At 40.4% G+C, this 19,574-nt stretch overlaps 1 protein-coding gene across 4 annotated transcripts in view; it reads right to left on the bottom strand.

Annotated features, from left to right (window-relative positions):
- Nucleotides 1-13,824: 13,824 nt before the first annotated feature.
- The window catches only part of rmi1 (RMI1, RecQ mediated genome instability 1, homolog), a 15,179-nt gene continuing 9,429 nt past the window's right edge, over nucleotides 13,825-19,574 (bottom strand). For all 4 annotated transcript variants that reach the window (XM_079342020.1, XM_079342019.1, XM_079342017.1 and 1 more), the window contains 5 exons: nucleotides 19,176-19,246; nucleotides 18,853-18,976; nucleotides 18,623-18,710; nucleotides 17,846-18,035; nucleotides 13,825-16,014 (listed from right to left, as the gene is read on the bottom strand). In XM_079342020.1, the coding sequence (XP_079198146.1) occupies nucleotides 14,964-16,014; nucleotides 17,846-18,035; nucleotides 18,623-18,710; nucleotides 18,853-18,976; nucleotides 19,176-19,246 (1,524 nt within the window). In that variant the 3' untranslated portion in view covers nucleotides 13,825-14,963. The remainder of the gene's footprint in view (nucleotides 16,015-17,845; nucleotides 18,036-18,622; nucleotides 18,711-18,852; nucleotides 18,977-19,175; nucleotides 19,247-19,574) is intronic.

Genomic DNA, 19,574 nt, shown 5'->3' with positions numbered 1-19,574 from the left:
CTATAAAGGAGGCGTTTCTGTTCTTGGACCTTACTTTTTGAAATGAAGTAAATGACTTGACTGTGTTTACTGTATAAACACAATGACAAATGTTCTGATTGATTGTGCTGTGATGTTGGACAAAAATCAGCTGTTTGGTTAACAGAAATGCATTAAACATCTTTTTTTGTTGTTGTTTTAAAAATAAAAACCGAGGATGTTCACTTTAAATGAATAAATCAATATAAAAAACTATAAGTGAATGATTTTCATTACAATACAATAATTGTCAATTTTAAATTATGTGCCTGTTTATTAGGGCTGCAGGAAGGAAATTCAAAATTGAATTATATTCGAATATTAAAAATGTTAGCAACATTCAAATGCTTCATTGCCATTCGCTGATGTCATTTTGTTGTAAATAGATAAGTGGTTAAAATGTTTTGGATTGGTAAATCACATGAGGATGTTAATGTTTCTTTCACGGTTTTACAAAAGTAGTCAGTCAGGGTGTATTCTATTAAAAACAAAAGTGCCCTTTTCCTGAATGAGGCCACGCCCCTTCTAACAGCCTGCGAGCAATACATCGTGTAACGCAGCGCACCCTGGCTGTCCACACTGCACCGTTTATTTACACCGTGAGCCAAAAAAAAGTTTTCTCCGGTGTCGCTGACACAATTCAAAGAACAACATTTGAATCCCGGATGTGGATGTTATTAATACATTGTTATCTCCACTCTCTGCAACGTGTCAACAAGCTGTGCTGAGTGAGAAAAGCCAGTGTCAGTGTGTTGTAGAACCCTTACTTCCTTGTTCCTCGTCCGTCAGGATGAGCGATAGAGAGGGAAATAGAAATGGGGAGTTGGGGTGAAAATGGCGGGATATGTCGCGCTGCGTCGCTCTATTTGGGCCAAATTAAAAATACTAAGGGCAATGCTTTCATCCAAGTGAACGTTATTCTGTGCCAAAGCTACATATCGAAAATTACATGACAAATGGGCGCAAGGTTTCCGAAGTAATCAGTAAAATTGTGTTTAGTTTTCGTATAAGATAAATTGTAGGAATGTCTGCAGCCCTACTGTCTATATAAAATATACATTTTCTCTTTTTAGTTGACCAATGTATTCTGCAGCTCCATACATACAGTATTCAGACAGGTGTAGTCTTACTTTGAAATAGTCAGATCTTAGTGTGGTGCAAATTTAGTTTCGAGTAGTTTAGTTTGCCTGGTAAGTCTCTAAAGACTGTTTGAAGACATTTTATAAGCTAACAAAACAAAGTGTTGTTGAGTTCTCTTATGACAATAAAGTTCCTATCCATCCAGCTATCCTTCCAATTTGGACCTTAATCTCATCACAATTTCCACATCAAGGCTCACAGCCCTAATTTAAACTGCACATATACATTCATTTGTATTTTGTTGGTTTGGATTAGCTGCATGTAAGCAATAAAGGGAAGAGAAAGGTGGACTGTTGGAGTAAATGCATGTGGAGAAAAAAAGAAAGAAAGAGAAGAGCTTGAGTATTATGAGGCTGATGATGCGGGTGGATATTGGATTGTCATGTAGCAACACTCCAACCGATGGAGAGGTGGATGAAGAGGATGAGAGAGAAACTGAATGATGGAGATGAAGTTGTCATCCACCAGCACTCCAAAGAGCACACAAAGGAAGATAAGGAGAGAGAAGGCCGCTGGGATGAAGGAAGCATATGGAGATGGACTGAGGAAGGCTGGAAAATAGATTGATAGGAACTGGAGTTTGGTTGGATGAAGAGAGAGGCACTTAGAGGAATGATTAGAAAACACAGATAGATGTGAACGCATGAAAAAAGGATCAGAGGAGAGAGAGAGAGAGAGAGAGAGAGAGAGATGATTGATAGATAGATAGATAGATAGATAGATAGATAGATAGATAGATAGATAGATAGATAGATAGATAGATAGATAGATAGATAGATAGATAGATAGATAGATAGATAGATAGATAGATAGATAGATAGATAGATAGATAGATAGATAGATAGATAGATAGATAGATAGATAGATTACATTCAACCACTTTCTAGAAAAAGGAATTTAACCAAGCCAGAGGAAGTTAGACTTGTCAGTTTATTGCCAACCTTGTTTTTCCTTGACAGCTCTTCTTTGAATGTCTTGGTTGTTAAGTTTGCTGCAGGATTTTAAAGATGATCTTTTTGAGACATGATAATGGGGCCTACTTAACGGTTTGGATCAAGTTGTATTCAAGAAAACTTGGAGCTTTGAGTGTTTTCTGTTTGTTCCAACAAATCATGCAGCTCCTCTCCCCGTCCACACGTTAGAGGTTCTGCTTCTGAGAAAAACCTCCACTGAGCGTTTTATGACTAAATGTGTGTTTAGCCACATGTGCCCTTCATCCCATGTGCTTTCCCTCCTGCTGGGTGAAGCTCTCTCTCACACACACACACACATACACAAAGAGGCAAACAAAAACACACCTTTGTGCATATGTTTTCTGATCAGTGCACACTCACCATCTCACACACACACACACACACACATTCCCTAGAGGCCAGGCGGGGGGTCTGGCTGGGACAGAAGTGGACTCATGCTGGGTTCAGAGCAGTAGTGTGTGATTCAGATTTCTCTTTCGCTCTTTCTTCCAATCTCCCGCTTCCTTCCCTTTCTTATCATCGACACCCGACTCCCACCTCTGCCTGCTCTGTTTATACCCCTGTGCCTCAGAAAAGCTGAGTGTTTCAAATGTATTCTGCACACAAACTCATCAGAGCACTGCTCCTGAACCTATAGAGGCAATTAGATATTAGAGATTGAAATCTGGTGATTCCTGCTCCCTCCTCGTTTAAAGAATTGTGTGTTTTCTGCCTTCATCCTGCACTCCCCTCCTCTCCTCTGTCCTCCCCTCGTGTAGCTAGCTGGGTACCAAACTCCTCATTACTCTAATTTAGCAGGCATGCTGCACCTCTAATGGCCTCGGGGGCCCGAAGAATATCAAGTGGCGTTTAATTTTTTAATTTTATTCAGGCCTTACATTCGTTCGGTCCCTCCACCAGCTCTTCTGTCCATGTTTCCATCAAACCAGAATCCATTTATTTTCCTTTCACAAACAACTACTAAAAGATGGTTTTGTTTTGAGTGGAGGGGGGAAGGATGTGAGTTTTAAAAGCATGTCAAAGAACGCTCCATTTCCTGCCATCCGTTGTTCCCCGCATTCATCAAGTGTGTACATGTTTTGCTGTAGCCCGTGCTCTTCCAAATGTGTGTACTTATTTAACCCTATATCGTTTTCGAAATTAGTCAGATCTCCATGGTGACCGAGGCAGCAGAGAGCAGGTGAAGGGCCCTTGAGGATGCATTAGGGTGTTCTTGCGACAAGGGGGTGCATCTTAGCTGTAACCTGAACTGTGCCTCTCTTAAGGGCGGATGCAGATATCATTGAATCAGCCTGGTATCGCCTTCAGCTCGCTTTACATCTAAAGATGAGCCGCACTGTGAGCAGCTAATGAGCATGCACACAGAATTTTAATTTTGTGTGGAAAGCTACTATATTTACTTGAAAAAAAAACGGGGGAAAAAACGGTTCACTTTTACATAATTTTATCTTGGGGAAAAACAGTGAGAAAAAAGTCTAAATGACGCAGGACATGGCTCTAGTAGAGGATGATAAGTTACTGAAAGGTCCACGCAGAGTTTTTAACTATGAAATGAAATGAAAATACCACAGACACCGGAGGCTGTAAGTCAGTCGGTAGAGTCGGTTGCCTCTTAACCGGAAGGTCAAAGGTTCGATCCCTAGCCCCTGCGAGCAACATGTCCGATGTGGACATGGATGAAGACACTTGACCCTGAATTGCTTCCCCAGCCAGGGGCATTTATAAATGGGATGAGTTAATTGTCAATATATATAGCAACCATCCAATCAGGTTGTGAAAGAATTGGTGTGACATGCAGTGTAAAAGCACTTTGAGGAGTCAGAAGACTAGAAAAGTGCAATACAAGCTTAAGTCCTACATAAGTGATAAACTTTTGATTATTTCTTCATTATAAATTTGAAGGCCTCTATTTGCTTCTGCAGGATCTCGGACGAGCATGCGGAAGAAACAGACGTTTTTTTAAGTATTTTTTTGTGACAGTTAGTGAAACAGGAGGCCGTTAAAACAAAGCAGTGCGCATATTTAGTCATGAAACTCAACTTGTACATGTGAGGGACAAAGGTCAGCAAAGAGATGAGATGAACCGATTTGTCCACAAAATCAACAACAAAAATGTAATCATAGGAGCTTTTACAGAGGGAACACGACACCAAACGACTGTAATGCATTTAAGAAAAAGCTGCTTAAATTCAAACATGCACATAATGACATCAGTGACTGAGAACACTCGAGGTCAGATTGGACAAAAAGAGGCCCCTACATATTATTTTTACAAGCGTCTCAGGTGAGAGACATGATTCAAGATGTGCAGATATTATCTTTTAGTTTGTTTTTTTAAATCGGACACAATGGAATTCGTTTGCTAAGTACGTCTTATACAATATGTGACTGAAAAGCAACAATGAAGAAGTATTTCCGAAACTCTCGTGTGTGGGCAGATGCAGGCTGTGAAGCATCTGGTGCTCAAGAAACAGTGAAAGTTGAATAAACACTTGGCTATAAAAATGTAGTAATTATCCAATGATATTGTAATTATTCTACAAGGTGAGCAATATTTACAAATTCCCTACAGAAGCTGACAAGCCTCAATTACTGTGGTGGTGTTTCAAACAACGTTTGCACGTGAGAATATAAGTGGTCGTATCAAGTGAGCAACTTTCTCCCTGTACTTGGACGATTTCTGTAGGATGTTAACTTCTGTAACGCAAAAAAACCCCTCCCTGAGCAGCGCCTGTTTATCTGTTGGGTCTGAGTTTAGTTTAGCGGTATATTAGAAGTTACAGAGCCGCTGTTTGTCACTAAGCAAGGCAGGCAACTGCTTGGGGCCCCCAGGCCTGTGGGGGGCCCTGAAGCTTACAAACTTTTTATTTTTAGCTTTACAAACTTTAAACCACAGCAGTGAGTCAAATCAGTTTCTGAAGTGTTTCCTGTATTTTTGCTTTGAAAGCCAAGGTTTTTCAATGAAAGTCACCAAAGTAAAAAGAAGAGGAATTATCTGTCTGAGAGTAAAAAACAGAGAAGATGAGTAATTGTCGGGAAACTGGCACACAAAATGGGGATGGTTGGAGGAGGAGCCCTAAAAGGATATTCTCTGGATTTACTTGTAATTTCCAGTCTTGAATTCACATAAATATCATCATAATACAGATTAAAAATAGTCGGCTCTGATGCCTTTTAGGTGGTCGGGAAATCTAAATGACTGTAATTGCACAAAGATTAACCCGCCATGTGACGAATGTACTTGTCAAACAGACCATCTAATCACATTTTGTACTAAGCAGGGCTTAATTTCAGACCCTGGCCGTGTGGCCTGCTAATTAAAATCTTACATCAGATTCTGATGTCAGTTATTTCAAAATCGACTGGCTGTATACGTCTCCCCAAAGATCTATTGTCTTCAATTGATGGCTTGTTGGATCTGAGATGTGACTAGTTTCAGTTTTTCTATTAAACAATCTGATAGACTTAAGATTTTATTTTTAGCTACAAAAATCAAGTATTACTTTTATATCAATGATATACAGAACTCCAGGTTTACTCTGTATAACGAGCTATTTCTCCGTGTCCATCCTATGTCATGCTGCCATGTAATTTTCCCCCTCCCCCACTTCGTTCTTCTCTTCACTCCATTTCCTCTACACACCGTTGTATTTAGGCTCATCAAATTAGAAGCCAGAGTGAGAGGCATCTCCTTTTTCTTCAGAAACAGATTGAATTGAGTAGCTTGAAAGCAGAAGGCTTGAAAATGAAGAGGGAGGGAGATAAAAGGACTGCAAATGAATATCGATACTGCAGAGCCACACCTGTTGACAAAAGCCAATTACACAACTGCAAACCTATAACAAAAAGACGTAATGTATATAGGAGGAAACAGAAACTACAGATGGCTATAAAGTTTTGTGCAAACAGAGAATGAACGATTTCTTCATTTTTCAACAGCCAGCAAGCAGAAGTGATAAAACCCCTAAGTTTCTTAAATCCTTCTTGTTAGTAGTTTTCAAGAAGACTTGCTAAACCACTTCCTATCTCAAATAAAAGAAATCAGATGCACGATTTTTTAACATAATGGAGGGCTTAATAATATATAATTAGGCAGCATTATAGCGTAATAGAAAAACAAACATGGTTGCAGGGCAAGACATTTGCAAGAGTGTGATAATGCATTCTAATGGACATGCAACAGTTAGCAGCCAGCTGCATCATTTCTGATCAGCTCCATTAATAAGACTTCATAATGTCCCCACAGACATCCAAGATTTGTTTCTCTTGTGTGTGATTGTGCATACATGAATGGCTAATTTTGATTGTTGGTATAATTTTGCCTTCCAGGCCACATAACCCTGCTCCTCCCCCAAGTGCTACAGCTTTCAGTGTGAGTGTGTGAATGCGTGATTGTGTGTCTGTGTGAGTGTGTTTGAGTGTGACAGAAAAAATGAAATTCTCTCTTCTAAATGTATACCAAAGCACGGTAGCCTAGTAGGTTAGTGTGCTCAGCTTATGTACGAAAGCCTCCAAGCTGGTGGCCCAGGTTTGAATCCGACTTGTGGTTCCTTTCTCGGATGTCTCCGTCTCTTCCTGATTTCAAACTCTATTCACTGTTCTCCCTCCAAAGAAGGCCTAAGAAAATCCCAAAAGTAAACAACAACGATGCTAGCTGTTAGCATCCTAATTGCTGGAACAAGAAGTCCTTGATTGTTTCAATCATCATAACTCTCAGTCGTTTCTAAATAAAAAGTAGTATATTTTTTACATCAATGTAAATGTCTGTATTCAGCTGATAATCATGAACTTATTGTATTAACTCCTATTCTAGAGTAACGTAGGTCTTTATTAATGTCCCCACAGAAATCCAAGCATTATTGCAATGACATGAAAAAAAACAATGAAATGCCATGTCAAGCATTATGAGCCATAATTACACAAACATCATTATGGGAATTAAAAACAAGATTATATATGATCAAAAATACAAGCCAGATTGATTTTATCTTATGTACATATTACACAGTGAACGGGACTCTTCATTAAAGGTGTTAATGACCCCATTTACAGGTTTTCAACATGATAAGAAACTTGAGGAGGAGAAAAATAGAGATGTAGTAAAACCTCAACACAATCATACACTAAAGAGGCAGCATTAGCACCCTACTGTTGCCAATAAATTGGTCTACAATTTCAGAAAAAAACTGGAGAGACCAATGTGAAAACACTTTTTCAAAGTAGTGCCCAGGGTGTCAGACACATTTTCATGTCACTCATCGTAAAATAGAAACATAATGGCATAGCAACATGCCTGCAGAGGATCTTTTTTGTGTCTTTGATTGGGTCAATATTCAGCCTGGCTTTGAGTTTCTGCTTTCAACAGCACGGAGGGACTGACAAATTACAACACATTCACTGCATATGAAGTGAAAGCTGCTCACATTAGTTTTCCTTTATTTGCTTCTTTGCAAATCCTCAAAGTCACAGCTATGACTTAAAAAAAACAAACCTGATTGATAAAAAGTAATCTTTAAGATTAACTTATTGTCCCTCATTTAGAAAATCTAGAAATATGCATAGATTTATTTCTTATTTATTTTTTGCATGTTTAACTGGTCTCTGAAACTTTTCTCCTTTCTGTTTTGCCTTTCCTGAAGAGCTGGCTGAGAAGAGACAAAATCAGGGGAGGGCTTAAAAAACGACAAAAGTCCTCCATGTGTTGTATGACATGCACATGTAATTTTATCAATCTCTTCAGCAACATGTTTTTAGTATAATAATATAATAATATATTATATATATTATATGCAAAAAAAACCCAGACATGTTCATCGTGTCAAACTAATCCAGTTCCATCCTGAAGTTATAAAGTAAGACTGTTTCAGAGTTCAAGCCATGTGAAAAACATCAAACACTGTTATTTGATTTTTATTTTTATTTTAACAGAGAGAGCAGAGACTCAGAGTAGAGTTTATACAGGGAGAAAGAAGAAGGACAAGTGATGAAAAAAAATAAAAAATCCACAGTGGAGGATGAAAAGCGGAGAATAATAATACTGCAACCTGAGAGCAAAGGCTGGATGGTGTGTTGTGAATGTCTGGCCTTCACCAGCAAATTTGGCCTTTTTTTTAATTTATTTATTTTTTTCACTCGAAAAACACACACTTTTTTACCCTGTATGCCAGTCACTACGGCAACAACATAAGCTGAATTGGTGTTCCGTTTGATTTCACTCTGATTGGAGTTCTGTCAGTGACCTTTTCTTGTCTGCCCGTCCTGTCAGCACAATGTAAAATACCTCTGAGACACAAGTTTAAACATAAACTCTTGGGGGATTTTGTTGTCGTGTAGATGCCATTCAGCCAGCACTTCCTCTTTCTGTCGGCCTTTAAACTACACACCTTCTAATCTCTCTCCTGGCGGATCTCATTTCCTCTTAATTCCTCTTTATCCCGATGGTTTCCTGATGGTGACCTTCAATTTCATATCCTGCCTGGTGAATCGAAGGCATTAACTCACACAGTCACAAACGGGTGCACTCACCACATAAATTAACACCCCGATGTCATATACGGCCCTTTAAAAATGTGAGCATGCAGATCACCTAAAAATCACTGGCGGTAATCTCCTCCATGAATTAAAAAAACAGGGATTCAGAGGCGGTGTGTAGATGTTGAACAGCTGGATGACTACTTATTTAATGCGTCTGACTTTGAAGAGCCACATTGATCTGAGCAGAACATTAGTTTGACATGCAGGTTAGGTAAGTTTGATGGGCGATAACATTCAGTACGTTGCACGCACAGTTAAGTCCAGCTTCACATGTAGTCGACTAAGGCCCTGTAGTGTTTTATTCCAGGAAGACGAGCGCTGGCTGTGTGCTTGGGAGTGCTTGCATTAGGCGTTTGTGGACTGAGAATAAAAGCGCTGCCTGTCTCCATGACAACAGTCTGTTGATAACCACAGCTGTAGGACTGGCACTGCTCAATTGCTTATATTACTGCAGAGTTTATATTTGACATTGGTTTTTTTATTTAATCTATTTTTTTATTTATCCCAAACAGACATGGGAGAAAAGATGAAGTGCTCCAAATAAAAATAAAAAAAATTCAAAATGTGGGTGCTGCACTTTTTGTCCCGACAGCCAGAAAACAATCGAAAGAAGTCACTGACGGTCAGGAAAAACGCTAGCTGGATACATGGACTTCATGAAATACGTCATCATCATCGTTGTATGCTCCAGAATAACTAGTCTGTTAAGTCAAACTGACTGTATCATTCTGATGTGTTGGCCCTTAATGCTGGTCAAATGTAATGCACCAACTGCTATCCAGCCTGGAGTTCCACCTAATGAGCCTTCTCTCCACTCTTCCCAGCTTTGGTTTGCATCAACGAACACAAAAGTGGTGAGTGATGAGCTCCAGGTCACTTGACAGACATTATACATCCTGCAATGTGACTATCACAGACTGAACTTTTATCTGCTGTTTTTCAAGTTTTATATCCATGTTGCAACTCCTAAATGAAATAAAGAAAAACATTCAATTTAAGCATCTTCAGCACAATTAATCTGAAGGTAGCTGATAGCTCGCTATCTTAGGCGTCATCTGACTGCAACAGAGCTCGGCCATTGGCCTTCATCACATACTAGGTGAGAAAGCTTTGAGTCTGTGCTTCAAAATACATTTACTAAGATGAATTCTAACTTTTTCCAATGTATTTATAACGAATGCTCATATCACAATAATTATGAAATTTGCAATTAATTGTACAGCCCTAATGCACAAGTCTTAGGTCTTTTCCAGCCTGCGTTTTCTCTTAATATTAAATAGGCATACAGAACAAGGCTTCATAATGTTCAAGAGGTTTAAGGGCGCACAGAAAGCACTCTGCACAGCTTTTCAAATTACCTTCCTAATGGCCAGCTTGTCAGGCTTTCTCGTCTCGGTGGAGAAAGAAAGGACAAGTGGGGGGAGTGATCCATTCTCTTCCTTGTCACAGCAAAATCACTCATTCGTCTCTTTCTGTGGTACCCTTGTGTTCCTTTCTTTTAAGTCCTGCTTCTCAAGTGCAATCCCGCTCATATTCAAATGGAGGTAATGATTCGGTAGTATGAGAGTAGAGGCCGGCAGTATTGTTGGCCTGTCAATCGACTGTCTGCGCTCTGTCAGAGCTGCCTCACCTAGCCGAATTCCCATTAAGTCTAGTTAACAATCCCTCACCTGAGTCAACAAGAAGAGATCAAAGATCACATTAATTCTTTCTTCCTAATTCCAAGATTCACACTCATTAAGGTCTTTTCATGTCTCACTCTGCATACATTCCTCCTAAAAGTTCTCATTCTTATGATTCTTATATATTTTTTTCCACGGAGCTTCACCTGCCAAAGTTAGACGTATTAACCAGAGAGTTTGAAAGTAGTGGCCCTTTCTAAAGAATCTTTAGGGCCTGGTCAAAATGCTGCATGTGTTTTTAAAGGAGGGCTAGCAGCAGAAACAATTGTACTACTTTTCCAAATGAATCTCAGAAGGAATAAATGAAACAAACTAATCAGAATGTCATCTCTCATTCTCTTTTAAAAAAAACCAAATGAGTCTGAATTTGGTGCAATGCTAATTAGAAGATGAAATTGCGGGGAAATTGCCATATTTCTGTGACGTCACACACATAAGTAAGATAACTACTGAATTAAATCATAAAAGGACCTAACAATTACTCCTGTATATCATCAGACATTAAGGGAACATGCTGTGTTGAAGTGAAGGCTTCTCTGACAACAGTGCAGCAGCCTCCTTCTAAGTTTAGCTTCTGATCTGTTTGGACCAGACGGCCGTTTTGAACGCACCTGGGTTTGCCAGGTTAACGGCAAACAAAAAGGTGTTGCAACGTTGGAAGCGGGCAAGCGAATTGTTTCCGATATAACTGAACCGACCTGACCGAGAAAGCCTCAGCAATTTTCAAATAAGCTCCACAACCAGACACAAAAACACAAAATTCAGAAAAATTCAAATGGAGAAAAAATAAAATGTTGCATTTATTGATGGCAGAAGTCTGATAATAACTTCTGTAAAATACAAACTTAAAAATAAAGACATATGAATGAAAGAATCTGTTGTTTTCCTGCGCCAGAGTACATCTATTTTTCATCACATGCTCTTTTACTGGGCTTTAATATACAGGCCAATGACTCAGAAATTTAATGGGCTTTAATATACAGCAGGCTGATGACTCAGAAAACAAAAACTTTTTTCAGTTACTATAAACCCTTGCAAAAGTTTTTCATGATTCATTTCTTTTAAAAAGCACAATAATCATCCTTCTGTCCGTCCTGACGAACCAAAACAAAGCACAGGGGTACTTTTGTTTCCAAAGTTCTGCTCCTCGTAATTTTCGATTCCTTTAATGACTCACATCCTCCGGCCTCAGCAGACACACACACACACGCACACAGGTACACGTACATAAAGAGGTATGTTATTGCCATGAAGAGAAACCATTTGCTCATTTTTGATGGAGGCCTAAAAGAGAGGTTGAGCTGTCTAAGTGGATTTTTCATTACTAAATGTAATAGGGCAAAGAAAATTACAGCAGCTGCAGCGGGAGGGGTATTAGGACCGCTCATGTACTTTTTACATTGACATTTGTAATGACCAAAGAGGTACAGTGCAGCTGTATATGAGCATTAGAGAAATTAGCACAGAGCTCTCTTTCCTGTGTGTGTTCAGTCCCTCCTGCCTCAGCCTCTGCCTGCTATCTGCAATTTGGAAAGGTACATCTAAACTCACAGTGGATGAGCAAAAAAAGCATTTCTTTCTGCTGCCGCTCAGGACTGAGACTGAAGTGGAAACTAACATGGAGGAAATAATATTGCAAATGGAAAGCTATTAGGGCAGTCAAGCACTTTCTCATACTGCTTCTGAAATATGTAATTTATGGTGTGCTGCTGCTTGACAAACTTTTAAAGACTCAAAAATTGTAATTTCCTCACAAGACTGCGCTCCGGCTCCGGCCAGCACAGTTTGTCATACCTTTCTGAAGGAAATGATGAAGGTCATAAGCTTCATTCTGACGATTAATTCCGGCTGTTAATGATTAGTTTGTGTCCTCTGCACAACATTTTTCCTTGCCCACTTTAGTCGTAATTTACTATCAAGGCTGTTTTTATTTATATATATATTAGTGTTGAAAAAAGAACTCTGATCAGTCTGTGAAAACAGTCACTGTATGTTTATCAGGTAGAGGTGGTGGCCTGTTCCTGGGGGAGGCAAGTGTCACATAACTTAAATTATTTATTTATTTATTTTCATCGTGGTTGTTTTTAACATTATGTTTAATTTATAGAGTAAGAATTATACCATAGCTGACCTGTGGTCATGCATTAGTGGAGAGATGTCAGAGTGGGGCTGCTACACATATGCAAGGGGTGCACCTGAGCAGTTGAGGGTTCTGTGCCTTGCCGAAGTGCCCTGGCACCTCTCGAGCGACCAGACCAACTTCTGTATTTTCTTCCACACTGGCGATTGAAACGGTAAACCTCCAATTCCCAACCCAAGTCCCTATACGCGCTGAGCCACTGCAGCCCCTCCTCCTGCACATTGAACTCATACATAATGCATGTTCGCCCTCTTTCTCATTTAAACTATCCTCAGTCAGGGCCACACCCGTCGCTATCGGCGGGCCATAGGGGGCCGGGCCCGCCCGCATAAATGCTTGTGCCCCCCCCCCACTTGAGGCACAGATCTTTAAAAAAAACAAAAAAACATAAGCGTATTATATTATCATAGATGCAAATTATGTCGCATTGATGTTGCATTCTTTATCAGTATATCATTAAAAATATAAAGAAACAGTGGTGTGATTGTGTTTGATGGGAATTTACAGTGCAACAGTCTATCATGGACTGACTAAAAAGAAAGTTAAACTTGTTGCCTTCGTCACTGTAGCCACTCGATGTTACTGCGGATTTTTGAAAGCTGGATGAGTTTTTGCCGGCTTACTCGCTTAATTTCGCCGTGGATATCCGTATAAATCCAGGCTATGCCGACTGTTCTCACAGCACACACCTTTGCCCTAACTTTAGGAGCTTCTACAGTCGTGTGAAAACTCATTTTCCACGCTCCAAAGCGTCTTGATTTGGCCTCTTAATAAAAGGTTTACTTCATTTTACTTGCAGACTCTAACCAGCCAACATCAAAACCAACACTTTTGGATTAGAAACATCTCACCAGCCTCTCTAAATTACAAATAGCTCTAAAAAAATGAACACGAAATAAGTGATGTTATTTTGTCATGTTTAACGCTGCTACACAGCCACTGCCTGTCTATTCGAGTGACTTACACACTGTATTAAATCTCAACTGTAACACAACTTTGACTGAGACAGCTCTCCCTTCATTTCATTCACTCCATCAACCACTATTTATTCCACTTGATTCTCCCTATGGGTTGCTTCTCCCCCCCTCCATCGTATCCAGCCTCATTAGCACATAACAGCCAATCTACATGCATAGCAAGACCCCGATTTAGATGTTCAACCTAATTAGCCCTTAATGAACCAAGACGAGCTACCTGAATGGAAGTGCACACAGAGGTGTGAAGACAAAAATGTGTTTGCGAACCCCTGCATGGACAAACAATGTACACATCTCATGTCGTGTCTTTGTGAGCTTGTTTTGTTCACAAAACATTGTTTCACAATGAAGACAACATACCGCATAAATAAACTGTTTAATGGCAGACAAGACACAATGAATAGTGTGGAACAAATTGATGATATGTTTATTCTTCAAGGTAAAATCAATGAGCTGCAGGGCGACTTTTAATTCTAATTACAAGTGCTTAAACCATGCATATCCCACAGGTGCATTTAATAAAACAAATTAAGTCTAATGTGTCGGGTTATTTATCTGATCTTAAGGATTACATCACTGATTTGATAGGACACAAAGGTAAAATTAACAGCAAGGTCTTTGCAACACATTTTATTAGTCAACAAATTCACAAAAACCACAGAGCAATCATCAACTATACAAGCAAAATACAGAATTAAGAATTAAACGTGTGCGATGTGTATGAATCAAGAGAGAAAAAAAAAACATAGATGAGGATCTATAATGAGAAGAAATAATCAGAGCTCATGGTCTCTCCTTTATCATCTTCTCCTTTCATTATTCTCTGAGGGGGGGTTTATTAAAGACCAACGATGCCCTTGGATATTTAACCACTCGTCAGTCAGAAGTAATGGATGTACTGAATAAATGCAGAGGCTGCCAATTCATTAACACAATCAAAATGTAATTTCTTGTCTGGTCTCCCCGCCTAACTCTCCTGCTCTCATCCCACATGCTTCACTCTTCTCTTCTCAGAGAATGAAAGCACAAAAAAATTGTGATACTCGACTCCTTTTTGGGGGGTTTTTTCTTCCTTTTTGTTTTGTTTTTCTTCCTTTTTGTTAAATATGTTACCATTAAGATACAACACCGATATATCTGTCTTCTTCGGGAGCGATGCATCGGAGCTCAGGCTCAAAATAGCTCTCTGAATAGATGAATGATTTCCTCTAATGACAAATGACAGAATGTCACATTCACATGTAGCAGATGGGATGCATTTCAACACACAGCCTGCTGATCATCCAGTTCACACATTCTGCTCTCTGATTCGGAGGCAGAGTAGCAGGTTGATCAGCAAGCCTTTAAAAGAAATAACCTTACATGAGGAGAAAAAAAAAACATTCAAGGCAGTGTTGATGAGGACTCCTCTTCCTATCAATTTTGTCGTCCAAAATACCTCTCAGCTGCCTGTCATTTCCTCATTATCGCTTTCTTCCCCTTGACCTCCCTTCTATGTTTATCTCCTCGTTTCTTTAACCCTCTGCTCCAGCTGCTGGAGCGCATTTTCATCAACTGGTTCTGCCTTTGTCACAACAGCTTTCCTGCCCTCTGGTTTAACCACGATAGTCATAACACAGCACATGTCCACCAGCTCCTCTTGACAGCGCTTCATCCCGGCGTCCAGCTCGCCTCTCCTGGCCGGGTCTCGCTTCAGAATAGCCTTTTCTGTCACTGAGAAGCCCAGCAGGCCGGTCAAAACCTCGTCAGACAGCTCTACGTCCAGGTAACCCGTTCCGTCGGATATTGTAGCGCAGACACACCAGTGGCCACTGCTGCTGCTAAGTTTCCCCACAAGAGTCACAATGAAAGCTTTTACACGGATCTCTATGGGGCAGCGCTGTTCTTTGGATTTCTTCTCCTCCAGTAGGCACAAATATGTAAAAGGTGGAGAGGTCAGAGTGAGAACAGGACCTGAGCTTTGTTTAACTGGAAATCTCTCGGTTTCTGTGATACTTGAAGTGGTGCTTTGTTTCTGATGTGTCTCGTTTCTTGAAGTGCAACTGGTAGGTCTACAACTGGAGATTGAAGTTTTGGTTTGGTCTCTCGGATCTGTACGAACAGGGAGCTGATTTGGCACTCCATCTCTCGCAGTTTCCACCTCCTCCAGGAAACAGTCCATATCGAGATCCATGAAATCCTTCTCATCGTCATTAGGCGACGGCTTCACATCGTGCTCTGTAGCTTCTCGACTGAAGTCATGCGCAGTGGATCTGGAGTTTTTCAAATCAGGCCGCGGCCCAGAGTCTCCCACGCTCCTGTGAGTGCTGCTGCTAACGTCTGCACTTTGTTGAAACATCTCGACGTCCAACTCGTCCAGGGGAAGATCCTCAAAGTCTTCATCTTGGAAGTCTTGGTCTGTCGGGTTGTGATCTGGGATCTGTCGTTGGGCTGAGCGTTCGGCAGGCAAGACATCCAAGAGGTGAGAATTATCTTGTTGGTTACCATGGCGACGGCTTTGGAGTGGATCACCTCTGCTGCTCTGGGTCGAAAGATTTCTGGCTTCACTTCTGCAAAAGATCGACGGAAAAAAAAGTTATTATGGCTTTGTTCTGTTGATAATTTGTTTTTTTCCGAAGAGAAGGAAAACAACAACAAAGAAACAAGTATTCGTTGCCGTGACAATGATAAGCAACCACTGAAGCTGACCCTGACCCTCGTTAATGATATTTGAACAATCAAACAACACATTTGTCTCTGTACAGTGTTTGAAAAAGATTTTTTTTATTCTCATTTGAGTCATTGGAGACTCAGATAAATCTCCTGTGGGGACATTTAACGAGTTATGAAGCAGAATGAAAATAACTTTGACGCCTCTTTAATAGCAACAGAATCAAACTCGACCATCAGTATGATAACTGATTAATTCGACATAATGTTTTTCTCAGTGCCTGAAAACACTTTGGCAGCGTCTGTGTCAGAATAAGTATAATTAACCACACTCTGCAGGAACAGCATCTTTTTCATTTTTCACAATCAAAGACTCTTGATGACTGATACGTCATCAAACATCAGAAGCTCTGCTTTTAAATACAGCGGTAAAATGTAAAGTCATAGAACATATTACAGCTACATATTTAACCCATGAAGCAGCTCGTTATACATCTTTATTAATCAAAGAGGATACAAATATGTTGATACCATTCAGGTCTTTGTCACTCACTGCTTGCTCAGGCTATGGTTAGCATGTCAACGCTCACTAATGCTCTTTGTTGCCCTGCTCCACACACACACACACACACACACACACACACACACACACACACACACACACACACACACACACACACACACACACACACACACACACACACACACACACACACACACACACACACACACACACACACACACACACACACACACACACACACACACACACACACCTCTCCTCTGTGTGGATCGTCATTTGACGGACAGATTAGATGCTCAGTGAGGGAAAATTTTTGTGGATTTTGAACGTCCAACAGAACACCACTTAGATTTTAGTCCCGCCTCTTCTTGGTGAGGAAAACAAGACTCATTAGAAATGTTCTGATCACAGGTCTGTTTTTAGCTTGTCAACATCTATTCTCCATAATAGGAAAAAAAAACCAAAAAACATTGGTTCACATCGGGGTTCTGAAAATCGAAACAAACTGAAAGAGACTTTATATTATGGGGTTTAATTAGCTAAAAAAAATAGCTGATTCAAAAAGGGTGTTTTACTTTTATCCATTAGAAACACTTCAAACTCAGATGCTGCGTTTTAATAAATAAAAGTGTTTTCAGCAAGACGTCTGCCATGGGTAAGTAAAACTCTGTGGGTAAATGTAAGCTAACACTTCTGAACTGTTAAGTGTTATCTTTGGTAACAGCCTGCTAGGGAGTTAATGCACCATCATTTGACACCAGACAATGTGTACATTTCACATCAGAATAAGTGACCTGCCTCCATCCATCGCGTCGAAACGCTCGAATCATTCTGCAATTTGCTCCCATTTGTTTCAGGCTGTGCAGGAAATTGGTTGTCAGTATACTCCATTAGTGTTCGATTCTATCAAAGTTTATGTTATTCTTCATACAGAGGTTCTATAAGTTACCACAGTTGGCTTCTGTTAAATGCAAAGGTTGTGCTTTATTCAACTCTCATCAAATCTCGTAGCCGTCTCTCGCAGTGATGGAAAAATATGCAGTATAAAAAAAATAAATGAATAAAGAAAGAAAAGAAAACCCTAGCATATTAAATGAACTAGGTTTGTCATTTGCTGTGGAATGAGAGTGATGAATGATTCCTTAATATAAGCATATCAAAGTGTATAAGCCTGACAGTGAAAGCTAAGGCGTGCTACTGTCCCTCACCTGGATGATGTCATGGAGACAAAACTCCTGACAGAAGAGCTTCTGGAGGACTGAGTGGAGGTCTCACGGCGGGTCCCGTAACCACTGTCTCTCACGGCCCCAGCTGGGACTCTCTCGACCATCTCTTGGGTCTCTAGACTGGCCAACAATTCTGCATCATCGAGCTCGAGGTCCTCGACCTCCTGGTTACCTAAAGAGAAAAACAAAACACCACGTTTAAGTTGAATTGTGAAATTGCAAGAAGACATTTAAGGGCGCACTCACACTAAGATACCCGTGACCTGCCCAAGCACATTTGTCCTCCTTGAAATCCATTTTGTTCGGCTACTGCGGGTGCTCTTTGATGTGCTCAAGCTTGTTACACTTCAGCACATGCAGGAGCACAACATGTACATGCTGTAAAGTCCATGTGACCGTTCCTCTCCACAGTGAGAACAAACAATGGCCGCGATGCAGAGGTTGCATGTTTACTTGAAACTTAAACAGAAACATCTATATCGTCAGATTCCCATATCAGACAAAAACGACTCAAAGCCACATAGCCAGTCAAGTTGCACTCATGTTATCAGTGTTCTCCATTAGGCTGACCCTAATACTCTTATTGTATTTTGTCGTGATGAGGTATGTACAAGAGGTAACAATGCACAGGCCCCGTTTGGCTCAGAGCAATGTCAGGGGGGGGAGTGAGGAGGGGGGGCGATTTTGTTTCTGTGCAGAACAGAGAAACTGGGCCTCGTGTGAGTGCGCCCCAGGATACACATGCTTTCGTGTGTGCACCTTGCTGTGCTGCTTGGACCTCTTCCACCGCCTGCTGCTGCTGCTGCTCCTCTTCAGGAAGTCCCAGTGTCCGACACAGGACCCGACCCTGTCAGAGAGGTACAAAAAAAATCGACTGAATCAGGAACAAAAGAAGTCAAAAATGTGCGCATGAAGGTTTACAGTCATACGAATATAACAAATACAACGTAAACGTCTGCTAAAACAACAATAACAACTAAACAGTATACCTGGTTATTCCGTTCCACCAGGTCCTCCACTTCACCACCCAGGACGCTGATGTTTGACGGCCCCAGCAGAAGCACCCCAAGTCTGCATACCAGCTTCCCTTTCAACTGCAGCTTCACACCAGGCCTGAGGGTTACATAAGGCGAGGAGAGCTTTCAAACACTGTCAGACTTCCACTGACTACAAGTGATGTGTTTATCAACCTTTATTTTTCATTTTGATTTAAGTGCACCTCCAACCGGAAATTACAAATGACTACTATGTTGATGTTAGTATCAGTAAAATAACACCAGTCAAAGTGTTTGACGGAGTTATTTTTGTTCACCTGAGAGCGGTGCTGAGTGCAGGAATAGGTTGATACTCCATGGCCTCCAGGCTCTGGACTCCATCTGTCACCTGACACAACAGACAATGTGGGAAATGTCTGCATTATCACATCGACTCACCCTGAAATGCAGAAATGTTACCAGGAGGCTGGCAGGAATAATTCCACATAAAGTCAAAGTGGCCTCTTTATCTCACCGTGGAAATGTTCAGAAGATTTAATGACGTGTCAGAAGGGCTTTAAACAAATCTATGAACTAAAATCTACAATTTAGAAACCCATGTGTGAAATTTATAGACAATTGTTTGCTTGAACAAAATTCTTAAATATCATGTGTAATAAATAGGTAATGCCCAAGCAGTTGTTACCACTTAAAAAACTCTTTGCTGTTTGTTAATG

Source organism: Symphodus melops (genome assembly GCF_947650265.1).
Source record: "Symphodus melops genome assembly, chromosome: 1".
Taxonomy (NCBI): Eukaryota; Metazoa; Chordata; class Actinopteri; order Labriformes; family Labridae; genus Symphodus; species Symphodus melops.
The sequence above is the reverse complement of the archived record's forward strand: the minus strand, read 5'-3'. Positions and strand labels throughout refer to the sequence as shown.